This window comes from Chiloscyllium plagiosum, unplaced genomic scaffold (genome assembly GCF_037043375.1).
Source record: "Chiloscyllium plagiosum isolate Xiang-an unplaced genomic scaffold, Cpla_swu_hap1 HiC_scaffold_14, whole genome shotgun sequence".
Classification (NCBI taxonomy): Eukaryota; Metazoa; Chordata; class Chondrichthyes; order Orectolobiformes; family Hemiscylliidae; genus Chiloscyllium; species Chiloscyllium plagiosum.
The window spans coordinates 55,904,762-55,930,974 of NW_028270152.1; the positions used below are offsets into that span (position 1 = coordinate 55,904,762).

A 26,213-nucleotide genomic window follows, 5' to 3' on the forward strand; every position below is an offset into this window, starting at 1 on the left:
TATTTAGGGAAAAAGAATATCTGTCTCCTGCAAAAACAATGGAATTCTAAACAATGTGTTCAATCAATGTGGTGAAACAGCTGGGAAATAATAAGTCTAATTAGTCTGTGTCTGCTAAGTGTACCTTATGATGCAGCCTTGTGATTTTTATAGCCACTGAAAGTAGTAAGAATCATCAGTTTCTGTAAATATGTGATAAACTGCAGATAGGAAGAGTAGCTTCATCAGACCTGCCTTCCAATGACACAGCAAAATCTAGGCACACCTTGACCCATTGTCAACCCAACTGCCAACCACTCCAAAAAACAAAGATGGAACAACCTAATCACAGCTCAGGAAAATATACGCTGCAATATACTATTGATTGTGGTAAAAATAAGTTTCATGATTCAATGAAAAAAAGTCCCACCGAAGATCAGTAACATGCCCTTGTTCTTAGATCTTCATCGAGCTAATTCAGACACCATCGGTCTTATTCTGAAGATGCCACATAGTCACAGACAATGTTTAAATGGAAATTTTGGGGGGTCAAATTAGATCTTTTATTCACACCTGAACATGAATGATGGAGCTTTATTTTAGTATTTGAATTGAATGACTGTATCTTCTTCTGTCCTTTAACATTGAGATGTCAGTCCACACAACGATTAATTGGCAAACTAAATATTGACTTTGATGATAAAACATTTTTAGGATAAGAGAAGCAGTTTATGAATGGAATCTATCATTTCTGAGTAGCGGGGAGGTTCCCTTCTTTATTTTGACATCATTGTAATGTTCCTGTAATCATTGAGGAATTCTTAGATACCGGAAGAGTCCCAGCAGATTGAAACTGCCAATGTACCACCCTTATTTAAAAAGGTAGGAAGACAAAAACAAATAAATAAAGGTTAGTTAACTTAACATCTGTCTTTGGGAAAATATTAGAGTCTTCAATAAAAGATGTAACAGCAGAGCTTTAGAAATGCATAGTATGATGAACCATAGTTCCATGAAGGGGAGCCATGAGAATTCATTGAGTGACCAAGCAGGATTGATAATAGGGATCCAGTGGATGTAAAATATTTGGATTTTTAATAGTTTTTGGTAAAGCCACTGCATGTAAGGCTATTTAAAAAGAATTATTAATGGTATTGAAGGTAATATATTAGAATGGATAGAGGATTAGCTAAGTAATGGAATGTAGAGAGTTGGGATAAGGGAAACTATTTCAGAATGGCAAACTATAAATAGTGAAGTGCCAAGGGATCAGTGGCCACAATTTTCTACAATCAAGGTTGATGATTTTGCTGAGGGAAGCCATTGTAGTGTTACCATGTTTGTGGATGACAGTAAATAGGTGGGAGGACAAGTTGCGACAATGGCACAAAGAGTCTAGAGACAGAAATAGACAGATTAAACGAGTGGTCAAAGATTTGGAAGATGCAATATAATGTGGGAAAATGTGAGTTTATGTACCTTAGCAAGAGGAATAATGGAGTTGGATATTATTTTAATTGAGAGAGGCTAGAAAAAGCTGCAGCACAGAGGGGTTTTGGGGTTCTCATGCATGAATCACAAACATCTAGCATCCAAGTCCAACAGATAATAGGAAAGCAAATGGAATGTTGACCTTTCTTTCAAAGGGAATGGATGATAATACTCGACAAGTCTTGATAAAACTGCATAAGGCACTAGCGACACCACACCTGGAATTCTGTGAAGAGTTTTGGTCACCTTATCTAAGACTGGCATTGAAGAACGAAATTGCAATGTTAATCCAGAATATGGAGGGATATCTTATGAGGGGAGTTTGAGTAGGTTGGGCCTATTCTCTTTGGAGCTTAGAAGAATGAGAGGCAACTTGCCGTGAGTATATTAGATTTTTAGGGAGCTCAACAGGGTAGATGCAGAGAGGTTATTTTCTCTTTGGAGAGAGTCTGTAGCCAGGGAGCATGTTAAAGGTGGGTGATGACTGATACACCCTTTTGCAAATATATGCACAACATTCCACAGCAGTTACGACTCTTCTCTTCAAAGACCAGTCTTTGACCCAACATTCTTACAAATCACTGCTCCATCGCTAACCTCCTTTGCCTCTCCAATTTCTTCGAACACGTTATTGCCTCCTAAATCTGTGTTCATCTTTCCCGCAACTCCATGTTTGAAACCTTTCAATCAGGCTTCCAATGTGCTCTTGTGCCAATTACAAAGTACATTGTATATGTTTGTGGCTTCAAACTTTGCCAGACATCCAGCTTGAGAGGCAATGGTTTGCATTGACAAAGTTAAACCTTTCCACCTCACCCTTCACAATCTCTCTGCAGCCTTTGATACGAATGATGACATTATTATCTGAGATGGGTGGACGACTCTCACTTGGTATTATTCCTGTCTGTCCACATGTATCAAGGGTATCACCTGCAATAGCATTTTTTTCTCAAGTCCCACATTGTTACCTCTGGTGTCCCTGAGGATCTATTCTTTTTTTCACTGACATGCTTGCCTCTCGACAACATCACTATTTCACATCTAGCCTGTTTACAGTCAGCCCCACTTCTCTTGACTGGGAAGTGAAGACCTATGAATCTGACTTTGGTGGTGAGTAAGTTGTTGAGGGTGATTCTGGAAGATAGGATTTTTATGCATTGAAAGGCAAGGAATGATTAGGGATAATTGTGAAATTGTGTTTCACAAACTTGATTGAGTTTTTTTTGATGAAGTAACCAAGCAGATGAGGCCTGAGCAGTATACATTGCTTATCTGGACTTCAGTAAATCCTTTGACAAGGTTCTGCATTGTAGACTAATTAGTAAAGTTAGATCACGTGGGATTCAGGGTGAGTTTGCCAGCTGGATGCAAAATTGGCATAGAGTAGTGGTGGAGGCCTGTTACCAGTGGTGTTCCACAGGAATCGATGCTGGGTCCACTTTTTTTTGTCATTTATATAAATGATTCAGATGAGAAGATACAAGGCACGGTTGGTAAATTTATGGATGACACTAAAATTCGTGGTATAATGGACATTGAAGAAGGTTACATAAGATTACAATGAGACCTTGATCAATTTTGTCAATGGGCTAATGGCGTTTAAGTTGGGTAAATGCGAGGTATTGCATTTTGGTAAAACAAACAAGAGCAGGATTTAAACAAATTAAAATTTGGGCCTGTAGTAGTGTTGTTGACCTATGGATACGGGTACTGGACTTTTTTGAAGTTTGTGTCACATGTAGATAGGTGGTTAAGACTGCATTTGGTATGCTTACTTTCATTGCTCAGGCCTTTGAGTATAGGAGTTGGGACATCATGGTGAGGTGGTACAGGATGTTGCTGGGGCCTTTTCTGGAATACTGTGTACAGTTCTGGTCACCCTGATAGAAAGGATATTATTAAGCTGGAGAGGGTTCAGAAAAGATTTACCAGGATGTTGCTGTGAATGAATGGTTTAATTTTAAAGAAAGGCTGGATAGGCTGGGACTTTTCTCACTGGAGCATAAGAGGTTGAGAGGTGATCTTATAGAATTTTTTAAATCATGAGGGACATAGATAAGGTGAGTGGCAGGTGTCTTTTCCCTAGGGTGGGGAATTTCAAGACTAAGGAGTATAGTTTTAGGTTGAGAGAAGAAAAATTGAAAAAAGACATAAGGACAACATTTTTTCAACTCCTGACGTCTCAAGTCCTTTCCACTATCTGCTTGGATCAAATCAGTATTGTGATAAAACACTCTCCACTTGCTCCAACAACACTCTACCTCAATACCATCCAGGACAACTCTCAGTTGCATATATTCTTATATTGGAACTGAATAGTTACCTGTGGAATATTCAATTTGAAAAAAAAAGTAACTCCACGTCTGGAATATACAAAGGAAAGCATACTTCAGTCACTTGCTTTGTGCAACAAAGCAGAAAAGGAGAACAACATGGGCATATTACAGAAAAGATACTGTATACTGCTCCTCTTTCTCATTCTTATTCTCCATAAATCTCAAGAACTGGCCACCAAAAAGCAACTTGGAACAGCAACAAAGGCTTCACTGAGAACTCCAGGACATTTTCAGCTTTGCTATTATAGAGGAAATAAGACAATATCTTAATAGTTGGACTCAGCCTTGTTCATAATCACAATCCAAGAGTCTGTAACAGCATGTGTTTTTGCCTTCCCCACCCTATCAGACAATCTTCCACCATCTTCGTTATAAATTCATTATCTGTATTTGTGAGGGTATTTGTTGCTCTGATTTTATTTTTCAGGTAATAGGGGCAGCATGGTGGCTCAGTGGTTAGTATTGCTACCTCACAACACCCAGGATCCAGTTTCAATCCTAGCCTTGGGCGACTGTCTGTGAGGAGTTTGCATGTTTTCCCTGCGTCTGCATGGGTTCCTCCCATTGTCCAAAAATGTGTGTGTTTGGTGGATTGACCATGTTCAATTGCTCATAGTGTCCAGGGATGCATAAGTTAGGTGTGTTAACTATGGGAAATGCTGGGTTATAAGGAAGGGGGAGATGAGTCCCGGGAGATGCTTCATGTAAGGTTGGTGTGGATTTCTTGAGCCAAGTGGCCTGTTTCCATGCTGTAGGGATTCTAAGATCTAGTAATCTAATAAGAAATCTGTTCTTCAATTTGAAAAAAATGTTCAAATTGACTCTCCGTTATTTTTGGATCTGCATAGCTAAGTATAATTGAAGCATGATTGTTCTGTGTTAAAAACGTTTTAAAATAACTGATGTGACTTCGAAAGAGGGGTTAAAAAAAAGAGCCAGAATCCCTCCTTACCTGGTCACAATAAACTGGTGTGATCCTGAAGTACAGCTTCAGCATTTTGAACCCTCATATTTTTTCGATAGACCTGATGTTGCTCATGCTTTTCATTTCTTTCATTGAATCAGGGTTAATCCCCTGGCTTGATGTTATTTATAAACTCAGAGCCACGCTGGACCATGAAGTGCACAGCTTTTCAATTATTGGATCTGTTCTGAATCTATTCCATTTACCACAATAGTGGAGCCATTTGTCATTGAGTCATAGAGATGTACAATGCAAAAATAGACCCTTCTGTCCAACTCGTCCATGCTGACCAGATATCCTAACCTATTCTTGTCCCATTTGCCAGCACTTGGCCCATATCCATCTAAACTCTTCCTATTCATATATTCATCCAGATGCCTTTTAAATGTTGTAACTATACCAACCTCCACTACTTCCTTGGGAGCTCATTCTGTACACGCACAATCTTCTGCATGAAAACGTTGCCCCTTAGGTCTCTTTTAAGTCTTTCCCCCCTCACCCTAAACCTATACCCTCCAGTTCTGGACTCCCCAAACCCAGGGAAAAGACTTTGTCTATTTACCCTATCCATGCCCCTCATGATTTTATAAACCTCTATAAGGTCATCCCTCAGTCTCCGACGCTCCAGGGAAAACAGCCCCATCCTATTCAGCCTCTCCATTTAGCTCAAAACCTCCAACCCTGGCAAGATCCTTGTAAATCTCCTCCCATGTTAAAATGTCACTTCAAATGGGACTTGTCTCAACAAGGGCTGTGGCGTGGTCAGTCTGACCAATAATACTTTCCTGGACATCTACAGCTGTGTCAAGTTGACTGGTGAGGGTGACACCAGTTGAGTGTTTCTCTTGTGTTCTCACATATTTTGCTGCAGGCACCATCTTATAATTATGTTCTTCAAGTTCATCCAGTTGTCATTCCTTATAGTAAGTTAGAATTAGAATCCCTACAGTGTGGAAACAGGCAATTTGCCCCACGAAGTCCACACCAACCTGCTGAAGAGTATCCCATCCAGATCCATTACTCTACATTTACCCCTGACCAATGCACCTAACCTACACATCCCTGAACACAATGGGAAATTTACCATGGCCAATTCACCTAACCTGCATATCTTTGGACTGTGGGAGGAAACTGGAGCACCTGAATGAAACCAACGCAGCCACGGGGAGAATGTGCAAATTCCATACAGTCATTGGCTGAAATTGAACTCAGGTGCCTGGCACTGTGAGGCAAAAATGCTAACCACTGAGCCACCGTGCTGCCCACAAGCTGGTGAAGGAAGAAGTCAACACAAGACTTTAATTAGAATGCATTTATTTACAGTTTAGAAAATTAATGGTATATATCACTTACTTCCCTCCACCTGTCTCTCTGTAAATATTTATTTTTAATCAATATGCTAAAGATATTATGACACTCCTCTCAAGTAGGTGGGACTTGAACTCAGGTCTTTCTGGCTGAAAAGTAGGGACAGTACCACTAGAGCCCTCCAGTGTCTTTTTAAATGTAGAATCTTTTCCTAATCAGCTGTTTAGTTATGTTAATACACACTTCTGGAGCAGATGGGATTTGAACCCACACTTCTTGGCTTAGAGGTAGAAATGCTATCACTGTGCCACAAGACCCTGTTTTAAATGCAGTAAATGTCCTCTACCTGTATGGACTTACCCTCAGTTGATAGGATTAACATCATGCACCAAGCCATTCTTTGTGATCAATATTGAGATCTCCACCAGAATACAATTTGTGTCATTGCAACCCTCAGTGCTTCATCTAGTGCTGGCCCATATTGAGGAGTGCACACAAACAAGGAAAAAGAGAGGGCACTTGGCTGTACCATTCAGTAAGATCATGACAGATCTGATTTCAACTTAAACTCTGCATCCCTGCACATCGTTGGTAATCTTTTATCCATTTGATAATCATGAATCTGTCTATTTCTGTCTTAAAGATATTTAAAGAGTTTGTATCCACTGTCTTTTGAGGAACGGAATTCCAAAGACTCTCAATCCTCTGAGAGAAACAAAATGTTTTCTCTGTTTTAAATGGACACCTCGTTAGTTTTAAATTTTGACCCTTAGTTCTAGATTGTCCTACAAGAGGAAACAGCCTTTCAACATCAACCTGGTCAAATTCCCTCAGGGTCTTACAGATTCAGAGGGTAGTTGGCAAATGGCAGGAAGTGTTTCTTGCCCATGTTTGACCTGATGACATGAGACTTCATGGATTCAGTGTTAATGGTAAGACCTCTCATGAGAAATCCCTCATCATTGTAGAACACCACTGTCACCTCTATTGGGACAAGGCATAACCCGGGATGATGATGGAGGAATCTGTAATATTGACTGAGTGTCATGTTATCAAGATGATACCAGTGTGAGACTGCTGTTTGATCAGTCAGTGGAATAGTTCTTCCAATTTTGACACAAACCTCCAAATGTTAGTGAGGAGGTCTCTGCAGGATTGACCGGGCTGTGTGCACCATTTTCCTGCCTGAACCTAATGTCATGGGTGGTCTGCCTGCTTTTATTTCTGCTATACTTTGTTCTTGTGGTTTGTTCTAACTAAGCAGCAATTTCAAAAGGCAATTGCTTGCCAACCGCATTGCTGTGAGTCAAGAGTCTCAGATTTATCAGGCCACTTCGGGATTGTAGGTCTCCTTCCTTCAAGGATATAATGAATCAATGGCAATTTTTTGACTTTCCAATAGTTTTAAGGTCACTGTTATTGATTCTATCTATTTATTCCCAAAACTAAATGTTAATATTCTAATCTACTGTAATGGGGTTTAAACTCAGATCTCATTAATCCATTTTGTTGGATTACTAGATCACAAATATAAACACTGTATTCTTTGTGCCACAAATAATTGCTAAAACAAATCTTTTGTGAAGGAGATTCACATTAACACTGAATTATTTGGCTTTATTAGCATGATACAAGCTAAAAATAAGTCATTCAATAAAGTCAAGTCAAATTAGATTCATTGTTTTTGCAGAACAGAAAGAGGCCCTTCAGCCCATTGCATCCACATTGGTCTAATCCCATTTTTCTGGCACTTGGCCTGTAGCTTTGTGTGCTCTGGCATTTCAATTGCTCGCCTAAATAACTTCTTCAAAGTCCTGAGGGTTTTGACATCTATCAGCTTTTCAGGCAGTGAGTTCCAGATATCCACAAACGCCTTGGTAAACAAAAGCCACAAATCCCCTGTAAACCTCCTGCACCTTTCTTGAAAACTCTGCCCCTCTCCAATATCCTTGACCTCACCACTATAAAGAAAAGTTTCACCTTATCTACCCTGTCTATGAACCTCTGACATTTATCCCCTCTCTGCCTTCTCTACTCTAAGGAAAACAACCCAACCTATCAAGTCTCTCTTCATAGCTGAATCGTTCCAGTCCAGGCAATATCCTGGTGAATCTTTTCCTTATCCCTTCTAATGCAGTTAAATCCTTCCTATACAAGGATGCATACAGTACTCCAGAACTGCATATAGTACTCCAGCTGTGGCCTAACTCCAACAGAACCTCCTTGCTCTTATCCCCAACTAATAAAAACAAGTTTCCCATCTGCCTCATTAATTAACTTGTCTTCTTGTCATAGAGTCACAGAGATATATAGCACAGAAACAGACCCTTTGGTCCAAGTCATCCATGCTGACCAGATATTCTAACCTAATCTAGTCCCATTTCCCAATACTTGGCCCATAGTCCTCCGAACACTTCCTGTTCATACCCATCCAAATGCCTTTTAAATGCTGTAAGCATATCAGCCTCCACCACTTCCTCTGGCAGCTCACTCCATATATGCACAATGCTCTGCATGTCTTTGAGACCCTTTTATATCTTTCCCCTCACACTCTGAACCTATGCCCTCTAGTTCTGGATTCATGGAAAATACTTTGTATTTTTATTCTATCCATGCCCCTCATGATTTTATAAACCTCCATAAGGTCACCCCTCAGCCTCTGATGCTCCAGCGAAAACAACCCCAACCTATTCAGCCTCTCCCTATAGCTCAAATCCTCCAATCCTGGCAACATCCTTGTAAATCTTCTCTGAACCCTTTCAAGTTTCACAACATCTTTCTGATAGGAAGGAGACCAGAATTGCACACAATATTCCAAAAGCAGCCGAACCAATGTCCTGTGCAGCCGTAACATGACATCCCAATTCCAATACTCAACACTCTGACCAATAAAGGAAAGCATACCAAGTGTCTTCTGCATTATCCTATTTACCTGTGACTCTACTTCCTGCCACCTTCAAAGATCTATGAACATGCTCACCAAGGTTTCTCAATTGTCTGCTCCTTCTCAGGTCCTGCCATTCAATATGTACACCCTGGCCTTGTTACTCCTCCCAGAAAGCATCATCTCACATTTTCCCAATTCCGTTTGCCACTGTTCTGCCCATTTGACTAGCCTGTCTATATTGTCCTGTAATATAAGACTTTCCTTGTTGCTATTTACTATGCCAAAATTTTCCTGCCATCTGTGAACTTACTGATCATACCTCGTATATTCATGTCTAGATCGTTCCAGACATAGCACCAAACCCACAGGCTTGAGTCACAAAATCACGATTTGACCCTCTGCCAGTGTGCTAATTTTGGATATATTTTGCCAAATTTCTCTGGATCCCATGGACTCTTCTTCACCAGTCTGCCATGTGAAACTTTGTCAAAAGCCTGACTGAAGTCCATGTAAAATACATCAACTACACTGTCCTCATCCACACACCCTGACATCTCCTTGCAAGTTCAACAAAATTTATGAAAGATGATCTCCCTCTTACATGCTGACAATCCTTGATTAATATTTGCCTCTCCATGAAGAGATCAATTTTGTCCCTCAGAATTCTTTCCGATAGTTTTCCTACAATTCATGTTAGACCCACTGGCCTATGGTTTCCTGATTTATTCCGATCTCCTTTGTGAATAATGGTACAACATTAGATGTCCTCCAATCCCAATGGGCCCTTCCTGTGGCCAGAGAGAATTTGCAAGTTAAAGTTGGAGGCCCTGCAATCTCTTCCTTTACCTCCCACAGCAAATATATCTCATTTGGACCCAGGGATTGATGCACTCTCAGGCCTGCTAAAACCATTAATATCTCCCCCCACCCAACGCACCTTTCAATGTTAATTTGTTTAGGTCTGTCACAATCCTATTCCCTAATTTCTAGATCCAAATTGTCCTTCTCTATTATGAAGACAGGTGCAAATACTCTTTTAAAACCTCAGCTCTGTTTCTGGCTCCACATCCAGATTGTCACTTTGGTCCCTAATGGACCATACTCTTTCCCTGGTTATTTTTCTGCCCCGAATATACTTACAAAGCGCCTTTGGATTTTCCTTAGTGTGACCCAGTGACATGTTTTCATGTCCACTTTTTCTTGGCCAAATGAATTTCTTAAGCAATCTTCAGCACTTTCTATACTCCTCTAGGGCATCTGCTGTTTTGTTCCTTCAATTTTTACCATAAACTTCCTTTCTTCTTCATCTAATCCTGTAAATCCCTTGATATCTTGGGATTTCTGCATTTGTTAGTCCCATCCTTCACCAATACGGGAAAATCTTGGTCTTGCACTCTGTTAACGTTTTGAATGTCTTCCCAGCTCTGATGTGGATTTTCCTGCATTGTAGCTTGTTCTCAATCACTTTGGCCAAATCCTGACTTAACTTATTAATATCAGCCTCCCCCTGGTTTAACAGCTTTATTTCTGGTCCATCTTTGCCTTTATCCATAAATAGCTTAAATCTTGCTGAACTATGGTCACTATCATCAAAATGCTCCCCTGCTTCTACATCTACCACTCATTCAGTTATGTTCCTTAGAATCAGATTCAGGACCATACTCTCTCTTGTAGGGCTTTCTATATGCTTCTCTAAGCCTTGCATATTTTATATGTCTCAGTTAATACTGAATAGTTCAAAATCCCCTATTATTATTCTATTATTTTTATACTTCTCTGGGAGTTAACTACACTGTGGACAACATGGTGGCACAGTGGTTAGCACTGCTGCCTTACAGTGCCAGAGACCTGGGTTCAATTCCCACCTCAGGTGACTCTCTGTGTGGAGTTTGCACATTCTCCCCGTGTCTGCGTGTGTTTCCTCCAGGTGCTCTGGTTTCCTCCAAAAATGTGCAGGTTAGGTGAATTGGCCATGCTAAATTGCCCGTAGTGTTAGGTGAAGGGGATTAATGTAGGGGTACGGGTCGGTGTGGACTTGTTGGGCCGAAGGGCCTGTTTCTACACTGTAAGTAATCTAATCTATTATCTGACGATCAATCTCTCCATGACTGTCTGTAGTACACCCCCAGTGAAGTGATTTTAAGTTTTACTCATATCGCCTCATTTGAGGAACCTTCTCAGAGATCATCCTTGATGAGTGCTGTGACACCATTTCCTCTTTTACTTTCTACCTCTGCCTATCTTGTTTAAAGAGTCAATAGCCCGGATTAATGAACTGTCAGTCCTGTCCCTCCCACAACCATGTCTCCATGATTGCAATGATATCACATCCCAATCAACTGCTTACAAATTATTTGCCTTACTTGCAAGATGCCTTGCATTAAACTAAACGACACTAAGTCTTACCATGTCCCCTTGTGCCTTAACTGTGTCAAAAGAGCCCAACAAGCTTCAGTTATACAATGATATAATAATAGAATACAAACACTAAGAGATGGATTTTGTTTTGTTTTCTTCTGTAGTGCTGGAAAATGACAAAATAAGATTGCAATCAATTTTGCTCAATGATGGAAGCCTGTTGAGTTTTGAAAACAAACACATTTAATTTACTTAATGCAAAGACGTTCAGATACTTGAACTTAAACATAACTGATGCGTTGCTCATCAAAGTTGGAAAAACATTTTTGCTCCATTGTTGTAGATTGCAAAACAATGACAGTATTCAGTAAGAATGACATCCTCTTACTTAGATAACAGAAAGCCTAGCATTATGCATAACCAGGGTACCTTGCACATGAAGAAATTGTGAAATAACAACTAATAGAGTAGAGAAGAATAAAATTTCTTGATTTGAGGTGCCACAGTGACAAAACATTTTTACAACCCATCAGTAATTCACACTATTATTATAAGATGCAATATTTTTACATCCCTTCAATCTGACTTTTAGTTAACTCCCAGATGAAATATAAATAAAGCCTTTCACAATAATTATGGAGAACATTGTTGTAATCAGTTTTGATTTAAGTCCAATGCCTTTGTGAAATAACACAATACCTTGCAAATTCGGGTTAAATATCTTTCAAACTTATTCAGCAACCTTTCCTGATTGGAACCAGAGTACTTGACTGAAGACATTAAAATATTACAATGTTAACAGCGGTTGTGCCTCAGATGAAAAGAAACACCATTACAGTTGATGATTTGTTTCATGAAATAGCTCTGACATTTTAGTTTTTAGCTCTGGATTTCAAGACAGCCTTTGAAGTTCCACCAAATTGCAGCACTTGCCTCACCGAGAGCCTAACTAACAATCCTAATTTGATTATTAGTGTAAAATTTTTTTTCAGATTCAGAATTACTTAGCAAATACTTTCCAGTTATGGAATCACATCTCATATGACCTTTGCAAGCATGGGCTAATTGTGTACAGTACATTGCTTTTTGCAAGCAACCAAAGGGACATGCTATTTGACACTTACTGTCAGTCTATGGGACATATGGCTTATATACCAAACATTACATCATCACTGAAATTCATATGTTATGTTACTTCTTTGTATGAGAGGGAGAACATCTTATTGACTTGAAGGCAGCATCTTGTTTTGGTGAATACCACTCATTTTTCTTTTGCATAGTAGCAGCATAAAACAGCTAGCTTGACCTGTTAGTCAAGCTTTTGAGGGTAATCTGAGGTAGATTGGTTACTTTTCAAGACCAAAGGTTGAAGCATTTGCATGAAATGCAATAACAACTATTTAGGATTGTGAGTTGGGCTCATATGCATGTACTGCATATATTATTAAACAGGGCCTGTTCTTCATACATACAAAGAACATAGATACACGCAGTGAGCCTATTTAAACTCAACAAAATAGGTGACAGTCTTTTCTGGCTCATTTCTCAAGGCAATGACTCAACCAAAGCCAACCTGCCTGGTAAGTAAAGCTTGACACTTAACTGTCAGTCATCATTAACTGATACATTCTCCAGAACAGTGGCTCTTTCAATCAGAGGTCACTTGGAAATCAATCAATACTTTCCTCTCACATTTAATAAAGCCACAGTTTTCTTTGTTATTTCTTGCAAATTGTCTTGCTACATTCAAGATAAGAAGTTTCAATAAAATCTTTTCAGCAACATGTAAGATCTATGAGATCTTGCTACTCTGAAGGGCATAGGGAAATACAAATAAGGCAATTCCACAGTCCTCAGAGCTAGTTTTCAATTAGAAAGTACTTTGAGACCTCTCACCGATGGAATGTATATAATGTTCAAACATTTAAGAGAGAGATAAGAATGAGCAAGTCTTGGGGGTATTAGTCGTCAACCTGATCTAATGATGAAAATACTAAATAAGACGTTTACAAATAAAAATTTATTTTAGAGAAAAATCACACCACACTGAATACTGTCTTTAAAGAAAACAGCAGATTAAACTGGGGCTCTATGCCAGTGGTTCACAAACTTTTCATTATCGAGGCACACATCAATGACACAAACAATTTTATGGCACACCCACTTTTTTCAGATGAGCTGATGTGAATGTCCATGCATGCACAGTGCCAAATCTCCACGTATCTGTGGTATCAGAAGTCAATGCCTTCATGGCTCTGGTGGTTTGCGCATGGTCAGTCGGTATGGGGCATGTGGTGTCAGCAGATACAGCCTTCAGTAATATTCACCAAGCCTCCAGAGGAGTCGGGAGCACAGCTTTAATGTGTAGGTAAAGATTTTGTGACACACTGCTGGCCTAATTGCAGCACAGTAGAGTGCTGTGGCCCATCAGTTCAAAACCACTGATGTATATATCTCCTTATTTTAGAACTATTATTAAAAGCCATTATTAAATGTTTGGGAAGAAAGTTTCAAAATCTGGGTTGCTGTCATTCTTCACACTTCATAGAACTATATGACTAAACTGTGCCAATTCAGTCATTTCTTAACATTTTGCCTGTGCAACTGTCAACACATAATTGTACATGTCATGGATGTGGTAAAAGCTCTCATAAACAAAAAAATATACACTGAAAATATACCGGAAGTTAAGTAATAGACCCTTTACAGATTAAAACATAAGTGAATCAATTCACTACCACAAATAATTGTCTTTAAGCTGGGATGTGCCTACTGCATCATTACTTTCAGTGGCATGCTTAATGAATTTCTTGTAACTCTATGTTCATACAGAATGATAAACATGAATCGGTCACATGAAAAACAGCAAATACACCAAAAGGGAGAATGTAACCAACAGAAAACTAAATAATCAAATCTCTAATTCTTTGTGAAGAACAATTCAAAAGCCACAAAATAAAACCATCAAATCACCTGTCACTGTTAGAGTTAGAATCCCTACAGTGCAAAAAAAGGCCCTTCAGCCCAACAAGTCCACACCAACCCTCCGAAGAGTAATCCATCCCTTTAGCCTATATTTACCCCAACTAATAACCGACACTATGGGCAATTTAGCATGGCCAATTAATCTAGACTGCACATCCTTTTGGATTATGGGAGTAAACCAGAACACCCAGAGGAAACCCACGCAGACACAGGGAGAACATGCAAACTACACACAGTTGCTTGAGGCTGGAATTGAACCTGTGTCCCTGTGAAGCAACAGTACCACTGAGCCACTGTGCTACCCACATATTTTGTTGCTTCATTCAGGTTAGGAATACAATGACTAGCAATGCACAATTCTTAGAAAAATCAGTAAAACTCTGCATAAAATTTATTATAGATGGCTAAACATTAGAAGTGGTCCATGAACAAAGAGAGCAATGTGTCCTGCAATAGAAGCACATGATGCAGGCATGTGCTGCCTGTTCATTTCCTTGACTGTGAATTGCATTCGGGCACGAAATGTAATGCTCATTATCTGCAGTATAGACAGACACCCCAGATTCATAAAAGGCTAGCGCTGCACTTCTTCAAGGCTGATGCTCATTCTGACTGTTATAACAGTTAGAAGTGACTGTGATAGATTTCCTGGGTGAATTTCATTTTAAAACTAAGTGGAATTCTCACAGCATCTGAATGGCATGGGCTATGAAGGCTAAGTTGAGAATATACAGCAAGAATGAAAAAAGTGAGATTGTTCTTGCTGCGAAAAATAGTCTGAGTCTTCTCCTCAAATTTTTAAAGAAGATATAAGAATCTCACCAGTCAATGGTGAGAGGTTTTTTTCATGCATTAATATTTCATTACTACCTCATCTCATCTCACTTATATGCAGGTTACTCTTCTCCCAGGGACTGGTGAGAAACTAGATGGTGACAATTCCAATTCTTAATATCTTATATAAGTTTCAAACTACGCTGTGCCAATTCAGAGTACCTGACAGCTGCAAGTCATTGGCATCTTCTCCAGGTCTCCTCCTTTTTTTGCTTTTTCCAGCATCTCAGGCATGCCCCATGTGCAGTGACTGCTTGCACATTTCATCAACCGCAGTCAACCAGCAGCAAGGTACCAGCCTCATATCATCACGTCACATCTCTGACTAAGTTAGGATACAGTTCAACCCTTCACTTTGGACCTCATCATTACCTTACATAGTAAGGCTGCTGCCAGCCTGCTTTGCAATCAGGGAAGGGTACGCTTATCATAAATCAGAACTGGGTGCATCTCAGGGTTCTTAGTTTGCTTTCAGTCATGCTATGCTAACTTGGATGCATGCGGGATCACTATCTTGCTTTTTTTGTACACTACTGCTTGATTCAGAACTTAAAGGCTCACAATAGTTGTGTTTTGCGTCACCTTTTAAGAAAGCTGGGCAGCTTGTCCTTTTGCTCAGCAGTAAACAGTCAAGGAGGTGGACGTGTTACCCTATGGCACTATGTTACATCAGTGACACTCCTACAGCATGTTCCAGCAGCTTACACAGCAAACACACTGCTTGTAATTCAGCCAAATGGACATGTTTGGAAGTCTAAAAGGAGTAGTCTTTAGTGGAGTAAAGGAGAACAATGGTCAGTCAAGAGTTGCTGTTAGAGTCAGTCAAGGACATAATCTTATCTCTGTTCAGATGGTTGGCCAAAGTTACTTGGCCTTTTGGTCAATTAGAGTCCCAAGATCCTTCCAGTGTCCTTCCAGTTAGGGAATTGGGCCATGGTCAGTCCTTCAGATTAAGCCCAACCAGTACAAGGGATCCTGGTAAGTCAGTGGGGAACTGCTCACAGATCATTCAGAGCTGCCCTCCCAAGTCAATAATGGTTGGACCATTGTCAGTAATGGGGGTTTGTGCATTAAATGTCAAGGGGCCAGTGCTGTGTTGGGGAAATTGAAAAGGTTGTGCAGGGATTTGAGACAACATGCTGAGATGCAAAGGGGACAGTTATTCTGAAGGGGAACTACACTCGATGTAAGGGTGGGAGATGATACAGAGTGGGAGTGCATAGGGTACCAAGGCAGGTGCAGACATCAATGGTCACCATTATCCTGACTCCAATGGGGGTGATGATTATGTTGGGCAAAACTAAGCGGTATGTAATAGGGCTTGGCGGGGGGAGTTAAATTGGGAGATGAATAATTCTTTAATAAAGGGTTACATGTTAACAGGGAAGATGCAAACCTAACAGGGAATGCAGAATGTGGAAAGCAACATAATCATTGTAGTGTGGAGCACCTTAAATAACAGGTAGAGCCAGAAACTCACTCCCTCGAGCACAAAGTGGAAAGGCTGTCATCTTCATCTAGTTCTCAATGGCAATGGAAAATGGCTGCTAGTATACCCAGAGTAGATGGAATTTTTTTTGCCTGTGGGCAGTATGAGGACCTTCTGGGCAATTACATTAATCGGGTACATATAGGTTCAAAATTAAACACATTTGCAATCACAGAAAGCTGCATGTGCACCGCATGCATTGACCAATGATGACAAATCCTGGTCCTAAGTAATCCTGACCATGTAGTTGATCATTACAAATTGATTCTAGTAATCTGTCTGAAGGACAAGTGATCAGAGGTGAAATTTAAGTGTCACTTGCTGTTGACAAGTCCCAACACATTGCAAGATCTGATAAGCAATACAAAGGTGGGGAGCTGCTTTTCTCCCCTATAGAACTGTAAGCATGTGCAAAGCTTCTTGGATGTTGAGATTTCAGTAATTATATAAAACTTACAAACCCCTGCTGTGTTTGAAAGGCTGGGTTTGTGCTGCCTGCATCAAAATATGACTTAATATGTCAAAAGTTCATGTCGAGGCAATATCACACTCTCCCTCAAGTCCCACTATTGCAAGCCCTATGAACAGTCTTTGTGTGTGCTATGACTGCTGATTCCCACATTATTAAGAGGCTGTTTTATTTCTGATATTCTCCACGTAAGAGATGTAACCAATGGATCCTGCCATAGCGTGGTAGTATCATTGTCCTTGATGCTGTATAATGCAGGCTCAGAGAAACTGAGGAGGAACAAAGGTTTTAGCAAGCCCAGCCTTCACATGAAATAGTCACTATGAAGATTCCATCCACATGTAGATGCCCAGAGTTTATTGCTGTCACTGTAATTTTCCCTAGATAAGTGAGGCACATTCCTGTAACCAAATGGGAAAATCAAGGGACACAATTAGAGAACTGTATCATTTGCTGGAATAAGACCTGAGACCTGAAGGGGTAGGTACCCATCAAGGTGACAGTGGCTCTTAACTTTGATGCAACTGGTTGCTGCTAAGGATCGACTGGGGTCTTGTGCAGGGTCTATCAATCCTCAACCTGCAGAATTGTCAATGCTGTTACTGATGCAATTTTTGCAAGATCACACTGCTTCATTTCATTTTCCTGTAAGAGAGTGAGTGCTTCAGCTTGGGCAGTGAGCTTCTGCAGGGTACTATGAATTTAATCATTTTGTGTTTTGAATGCCATATCATGAAACAACTGACTGCATTAAAAGCGAAGAGTTCCATTTGGTCGACATCCATGGAATGGGTAACGTGGATTTCTCAGATTACTAATGTTGCTTCACAGTTAGAACATACTATCTGATAACATTCTACCAAGGGCTTGCATGGGTCAATTACAAAAGATGACCTTTTGAGTTGAGTGCCCTTTTGGATTCAGCCCTACCTGGCTATCCCAGTCAGGTTTACTGGTATCAGTGAGTGTGGCTAGCTCACTGCAGGCAGCCCTGAAACTAAGTGTTTGAGTTGGTTATGAATAATTCAAATGGTTAAAGAAATTTGTACTCACTGGAGCTTGGAGGAAGCAGCCTGCCCGACCAGGTGCATTCTTCATATATAAAGCCAGGTCTGTAAATACATGGGTTTCAAATTTTTGGAGAAGAAGATTGCACCATGGAACTCAGATAGATTTCTAGTGTTGTTAATGTCGCGCAAGAAAAAGTATTTGACTTTACATGAGTGGTCAAGATAAGTATCTTCAAAAGCCAATTCCTACCAGTCAGACACCAAACATACACACCAGTCAATTTACTATACCCTCATCAGTCAACCATCGACAATGTCTATCAAATAGGACTCATCTCTGACATTCATACATTCTATCTCACCCTCACACACTTAACCAATGCTGCAAGGCTCAGAAATATTAATCTCAGCTTTCACATTCTTACCTCTGGTGCAGTGTCAATAGTCAATGTCTCAACTTCCATTGCAGTGGAAGGTCAGACTGAAACCAGATAAGGACATTGGATCTTTGCTTCTTGCTATGCAAACCCAGCTTTGCCCTCACAGGCATAGTATACAGTTGCTGTGGTTCTGTTCGCCGAGCTGGAAGTTTTTGTTGCAAACGTTTCGTCCCCTGTCTAGGTGACATCCTCAGTGCTTGGGAGCCTCCTGTGAAGCACTTCTGTGGTGTTTCCTCCGGCATTTATAGTGGCCTGTCCTTGCCGCTTCTGGTTGTCAGTTTCAGCTGTCCGCTGTAGTGGCCGGTATATTGGGTCCAGGTCTATGTGTTTGTTGATGGAGTTTGTGGATGAGTGCCAAGCTTCTAGGAATTCCCTGGCTGTTCTTTGTTTCGCTTGCCCTATAATGATAGTGTTGTCCCAGTCAAATTCATGTTGCTTGTCGTCTGCGTGTGTGGCTACTAGGGATAGCTGGTTGTGTCGTTTCGTGGCTAGTTGATGTTCGTGGATGCAGATCGTTAGCTGTCTTCCTGTTTGTCCTATATAGTGTTTTGTGCAGTCCTTGCATGGGATTTTGTACACTACGTTAGTTTTGCTCATGCTGGGTATCGGGTCCTTAGTTTTGGTGAGTTGTTGTCTGAGAGTGGCTGTTGGTTTGTGTGCTGTTATAAGTCCTAGTGGTCGCAGTAGTCTGGCTGTCATTTCAGAGATGTTCTTGACGTATGGTAGTGTGGCTAGTCCTTTGGGTTGCGGCATGTCCTCGTTCTGTTGTCTCTCCCTTAGGCATCTGTTGATGAAATTGCGAGGATATCAATTTTTTGCGAATATCTTGTATAGGTGTTCCTCTTCCTCTTTTTGCAGTTCTGGTGTGCTGCAGTGTGTTGTGGCCCTTTTGAACAGTGTCTTGATGCAACTTCGTTTGTGTGTATTGGGGTGATTGCTTTCATAGTTCAGGACTTGGTCTGTGTGTGTGGCTTTCCTGTGTACCTGAGTGGTGAATTCTCCGTTTGGTGTTCTCTGTACCCTCACGTCTATGAATGGGAGTTGGATGTCTTTTTCTTCCTCTCTCGTGAATCGGATTCCTGTGAGTGTGGAGTTGATGATCCGGTGTGTATTCTCTATTTCCGTGTTTTTAATGATTACAAAGGTGTCATCAACGTATCTGACCCAGAGTTTTGGTTGAATTTGTGGTAAGACCGTTTGTTCTAACCTTTGCATTACTGCTTCTGCTACGAGTCCCGAGATCGGTGAGCCCATGGGTGTTCCGTTGATTTGTTCGTATATCTGGTTGTTGAATGTGAAGTGTGTTGTGCAGCACAAGTCCAGTAGCATACACCTACCAAAAGAGGGAGTTTGACCCCACCCCACAGCTCACCAATAGGATAAACAACACACTGAGGAACCTACAAAAAAACGGACAGATAACCAGGTCGGACCTACAAAGAATGAAACCTGAAAGCAACCCCCAGATTCTATGGACTACCTAAAGTGCACAAACCAGACATCCCACTCAGACCCATAGTATCACTACCAGGGACACCATCACACAAACTGGCGAAAGAACTACAGCAGAAACTGAAACACTTGATCAGCGGATCCAGACACTCTATACAATCAACACAGGAATTCTTGGACATCATCAGAAATATACACATAGACAAGGAAGAAACCATGGTCTCATTCGACGTAACAGCACTGTTCACCTCTATCGACAAAACCCTAGCCAGAGAAACAATAGCCAACCTGCTGAACAGACATAACAGACAACAGGGCGTTGAACCCATCAACAAAGGCGGCATACTTAAACTACTGGACTTGTGCCTCACAACACACTTCACATTCAACAACCAGATATACAAACAAATCAACGGAACACCCATGGGCTCACCGATCTCTGGACTCGTAGCAGAAGCAGTAATGCAAAGGTTAGAACAAACAGTTTTACCACAAATTCAACCCAAACTCGGGGTCAGATACGTTGATGACACCTTTGTAATCATTAAAAACACGGAAATAGAGAATACACACCGGATCATCAACTCCACACTCACAGGAATCCGATTCACGAGAGAGGAAGAAAAGGACATCCAACTCCAATTCCTAGACGTGAGGGTACAAAGAACACTAAACGGAGAATTCACCACTAAGGTACACAGGAAAGCCACACACACAGACCAAGTCCTGAACTATGAAAGCAACCACCCCAATACACACAAACGAAGTTGCATCAAGACACTGTTCAAAAGGGCCACAACACACTGCAGCACACCAGAACTGCAAAAAGAGGAAGAGGAACACCTATACAAGATATTCACAAAAAATGGATATCCTCGCAATTTCATCAACAGATGCCTAAGGGAGAGACAACAGAACGAGGACATGCCGCAACCCAAAGGACTAGCCACACTACCATACGTCAAGAACATCTCTGAAATGACAGCCAGACTACTGCGACCACTAGGACTTATAACAGCACACAAACCAACAGCCACTCTCAGACAACAACTCACCAAAACTAAGGACCCGATACCCAGCATGAGCAAAACTAACGTAGTGTACAAAATCCCATGCAAGGACTGCACAAAACACTATATAGGACAAACAGGAAGACAGCTAACGATCCGCATCCACGCACATCAACTAGCCACGAAACGACACAACCAGCTATCCCTAGTAGCCACACACGCAGACGACAAGCAACATGAATTTGACTGGGACAACACTACCATTATAGGGCAAGCGAAACAAAGAACAGCCAGGGAATTCCTAGAAGCTTGGCACTCATCCACAAACTCCATCAACAAACACATAGACCTGGACCCAATATACCGGCCACTACAGCGGACAGCTGAAACTGACAACCAGAAGCGGCAAGGACAGGCCACTATAAATGCCGGAGGAAACACCACAGAAGTGCTTCACAGGAGGCTCCCAAGCACTGAGGATGTCACCTAGACAGGGGACGAAACGTTTGCAACAAAAACTTTCAGCTCGGCGAACAGAACCACAGCAACGAGCACCCGAGCTACAAATCTTCTCACAAACTTTGAATAGTATACAATTACTACGACTACAGGTGCCAGTGTTCAACTAGAGAGGCTAATACATCTCACTTGTACAGAACATTAATGTTTAAACAGTACTGTGGTAACCTACATCTTTAATAATCATATGGTAAGAACTAGCCAGTTGCAGTTGTAAAAGCAAAGTAAAACATAAATAACTATGAATATGGACATTGAAGAATCAAAAAATGATGTAAATCTTCAGATCGGTTTCTAAACAAGAAGGAAAGATCTATTAGTGCTATTATATTCATATATTTTGGTAGCAATAAACAATGTAATATAGTCAAATAGCTATAACTGTGCTGAGAAAGAAAATGGATATAAGGAACTGAGTGAACAAGACAAGGAATGCAAATATCACTTTAACCAATTTGGTTTTCAGAATTGTGAAACTAACAGAATATGGACTCACATTTAAAGTAGATTTTGTGAAATCAATGTCAAGTCAGGTGTAGAAAGAAAAAGAAGAGGAAAGAATGATTGGATTGAGGGACAGGGAAATGAGATTGAAGAAAAAAAACAAAGATAAATTATTATTAAAAAATAATTTGAAATCCAAAATGATACTATGAACAATGCCACAGAATCTCATACTAAGTATGCACAGTGTACAATCTCATGATACATTAAATTCCCGGTTCTAAATTTGAGTTCATGCTGAAATTACAATTGTGCACATCTCAGACTTGGCACCTGATATATATCTTGACCACATCTGGTAAAAAGATGGGATCATGAAATGTCAGCTGTCTACGACAAATTGAAACCTCTGGGAGTATTAAGAGGAGGATAATAGGGGGGAAACTGTTTCAAGACAGATTTATTTCAAAGGATTCTGTCAAATTACTATTTACAGAATTAAGCAAACAATATTTAAATGTAAATACTGCTGCCTACATTAACAGTGGCCAGTCATAACAGACGAATGAAAAATATAAAACAGATTTGAAGTTTAAAAAACATAGTTGTAAACAATTATTTTTTTGGAAAGTAGATCAAACTTTTAAAAGACTAGAACAACAATACAGATTCAATCTGGTAAACAAACTGACTTCAGCTCACCTTTACAACTATTCTAGTAACAGAGCTTATTGTAAAGTGATGTTGCTCCTGACATATATTTACAAATATGCAGTGTCAGACTTTATATACATTAATTTAACAGCAATATAAAGGAACCTTCACATGCAACATCACAGATTTTGATATAATTTCCCTTTTTGATCTGTTGACTTGTTTCTTCCCCCACCCCGTAACCATCCCTCCACAACGTCATAGACTTTGTAAATATGCTGCATATTACACTTCTACTAATGTATACCTAATAATTAATTTTAGGCTTCATCATCATTAAATTTAATTTAATTTCATTGTTTCCAACGACATTAGAATACATTTGATAATCCAGGTTCTGTCTTGCTTGTTGCAGCAACAAAAAAGGGTATTTCAAATAATAAAAAGTTAGAAGATGTTGTGAAATGTCAAAATAAATACATACATTTTACTTTTCATTTGTTATGACGGCACCTGGATATTTCAGAGAAACCTTTGTTATTTAAGGTATAGCTATTGCACCAATGTTATCCAGTTAAATCTCCTATTTTAGTACAAGCAACAGTGAATTCAGGTATAGGTGACAAGTTTGAAAATTGTATTACAATGTTAAAAAGCTACAACACATTCCAAATAACATCAATAAATTGTGTTAAATCATAACTTTGAAAATATTGAACATTTCACATGTATAAATATAACCATTTTTACATTATATGCAATTATTAGATTGCACGCTTTGGTAACATCATATGTCTGATGTTTTTCAGATGTTGACTTTAGTGAATTTGAAAAACCCAAAGGAAATCTCAGGCAAAGAATATATCTCTCAATTTAATCCGATGGATGGATTGTATTTGTAATTATAAGTATGTCCACATAAATTTGAAATGACAAAGCATACAGTAATAAAGACTTATAGGAAAAGATAACATTGGTGAGTCATTCAATGCACACTAGCAAAATTTGCAGATTTACTCATAAGTCTTTAGATTGTTGACTGATTATATGATGCTAGGTAGGTCAATGTATGCTTTCACCATAATGCTGATCGAGCTGACAGGGACAGCACTATAGTGCTAAAGGCTGACAACGTGCAGGCATTTGATGCTGAAGTTCCAGATCTTCCACCATCTGGATCTGTGAACAGAAACAAAATGTAGTTATTTAGAATCTCAAAAATAATTCTTAAATGATGCATAGAAGTGACTTTATTTATCACTTATCCAATGTTGGAAATAAATGCCAAAGTAAAACTGTTGAATGTATTTTATTCACTTCAACAGACAATATTCAGAGAGTGTTATAGAAGAATGTCATATCTGTCCTAATAGAGCCAGAATTTTTGACTTTGCTGACTGTCATTACTCTCCTGAAAATAACAATACCATCTAGGCTGTGCTAATGTTTAAGTAAATGTGGAAGTCTGAAATTTTCTGTCAATGATTTCAAGTTTCCATGCAGTGCATTGCTGAAGACTAACCCCTAATCTGTAATCAAATTTAGATCACTGAAGTAACAAGAAATTTCCATTTTTGGTGACAGATCTAGCCTCAAAACTCTTGAAAAAGTTACACCTTATTGAATGAGTTGTACTTGGATTTTTAATCATCTTGGAAACTCAATGGTTAAAATGTCATACTGATTCCTAAAACCAAATCTACGTTTGTAGAATACAAAATTTCTCAGACACAATTCCATCTTTTTAGATTTGAAGTTTGTTTATGATAACTCAGTTTCTACTTAATCCAAGTGTATCTCCCAAATATTTAGTTTTTCTGTCTGTAGAAGTTAATGAAAAAATGATAAATAGTTATTTCTTTAATCACCTGATTTACTGTCTGGAATGTTTCCTCTTTTGGGACAATCTAGAATGGGAGGTCATAGTTTTCAGCTTTGGGATGGGAGATTTGAAACAGAGAATGACGAAGAGGAATTACTTCTCTCAAATGGCTGTGAATCCATGGAATTCACAATTTCAGAGTGAAGTGGATGGAGGGATACTGAAAAAGTTTAAGGAGATCAACAGGTTTTTAGTTAGTAATGAGATAAAAGGTTATGAGGAGTGAGCAGCAAAGTGGAGTGGAGGTTGAGATGAGGTCAGCTATGATCATATAAAATGATGGGGCAGGCTTGAGGGGCTGAATTCTTCTTGTGTTCTCACTTTGCTCCCCAGTAACAGTCAATTCATTAATCTGAGATAAACCTGCCAACTTACGTCGCTGAAGACCTATTTTAAGTCCACTTTGCTGGACACTAAAATTTTTCAAATAGACATACTGCTGCCCATCAATCAGGGATTAATCAAAAGGGGAGGTGACAACCTCATGGCATTATCATGGGAGAATTAATTCAGTGAGATGTAGGTAACGTTCTGGGAACCTGGGTTTGATTCCACCATGGCGGGAATTTGAGATTGAATTGAATAAAAATCTGGAACATTGACTGTGAAAACAATGTCGGAAGAGCACATTGAGTTCACTAATGCCCTTCAGGGAATGAAATTATCATCCTTACTTGTTCTGGCTTACATGTGACTCCAGACCTACAGCAATGTACTTGATTCTCAACTGCGCTCTGAAATGGCCTAGCAACACACTCCGCTGTACAAACTGCTAGAAAGGAAAAAAAGAAATGAAACTGGACAGATTCTTTTAAACTATTAAGTATTAGTTAAGCTAGATCACACACAAGAAAATGATACAAATATAAATTAAGTCCAGAACCTTAAAGACATATTTAAAAATATATTCCATTCTCGCTATCTGTGAATCCATGAATTTATGCCATGGCTCTCGACCTCAATTTTTTCTCCACTGTGGGTCCTCAGGGATCATGCAGTCCTTCCAAGTAGATAGCGGATTTCCATTAGAGCTGTATCCCCATTTCTCAGTTATCCATGAGAAGCTATCTGCTATCCCCCAAGGATAGTACGGATTTGTGTAGACATTAGACATGAGTGTGGGAGTGGGAGTGGGAGTGGGAGTGGAATGCTTCTCTGCATAAATATTTCAGGAACTGAACAAATGCGCCTTGAGTAGCTCTTATTTTTTGACTATTTAATAAATTACCAATACTTTATGATCAAACTGATGGTGCTACTGGGCAAGTCAGATCCCAGTATGAAACATGGCTTAGTGGATCATGCATTTATTTTTTTTTTGTTAATGCAGTGATTCATCATTAAAACATATTTACAAAAGCCCACAGATTTTTTTTAAAGACTGAGCATGAGTTTATTACCCAATAGAAATCAAACAAATAAATGAAGTTGCATATTATGTTTTATCATTTTGATTTGATGGGTTGGGACAGTGTGCCTTTAAGAGGCAAATCTGAAGTGGTGAGTCATCATACAGGTTTGTCAATTTGTTCAGACTTGTTTTGGTTTCCCATAGAATTCCTGCAGTGTGGAAACAGGCCATTTGGCCCAACAAGTCCACATTGACTTGCCAAAGAGCACCCCACCTAGTTTCACTGCCTTACCCTATTCTTGTAAACGTGGCTAATCCACCTTATTTACATATCATTGGACACTATGGACA

General features: G+C 39.7%; 1 protein-coding gene across 14 annotated transcripts in view; it reads right to left on the reverse strand.

Moving 5' to 3' along the window:
* Window positions 1-22,417: 22,417 nt before the first annotated feature.
* LOC122559093 (contactin-4-like) overlaps window positions 22,418-26,213 on the reverse strand; it is a 2,514,776-nt gene continuing 2,510,980 nt past the window's right edge. For all 14 annotated transcript variants that reach the window (XM_087994461.1, XM_087994471.1, XM_087994472.1 and 11 more), the window contains one exon: window positions 22,418-23,808. In XM_087994461.1, the coding sequence (XP_087850587.1) occupies window positions 23,705-23,808 (104 nt within the window). In that variant the 3' untranslated portion in view covers window positions 22,418-23,704. The remainder of the gene's footprint in view (window positions 23,809-26,213) is intronic.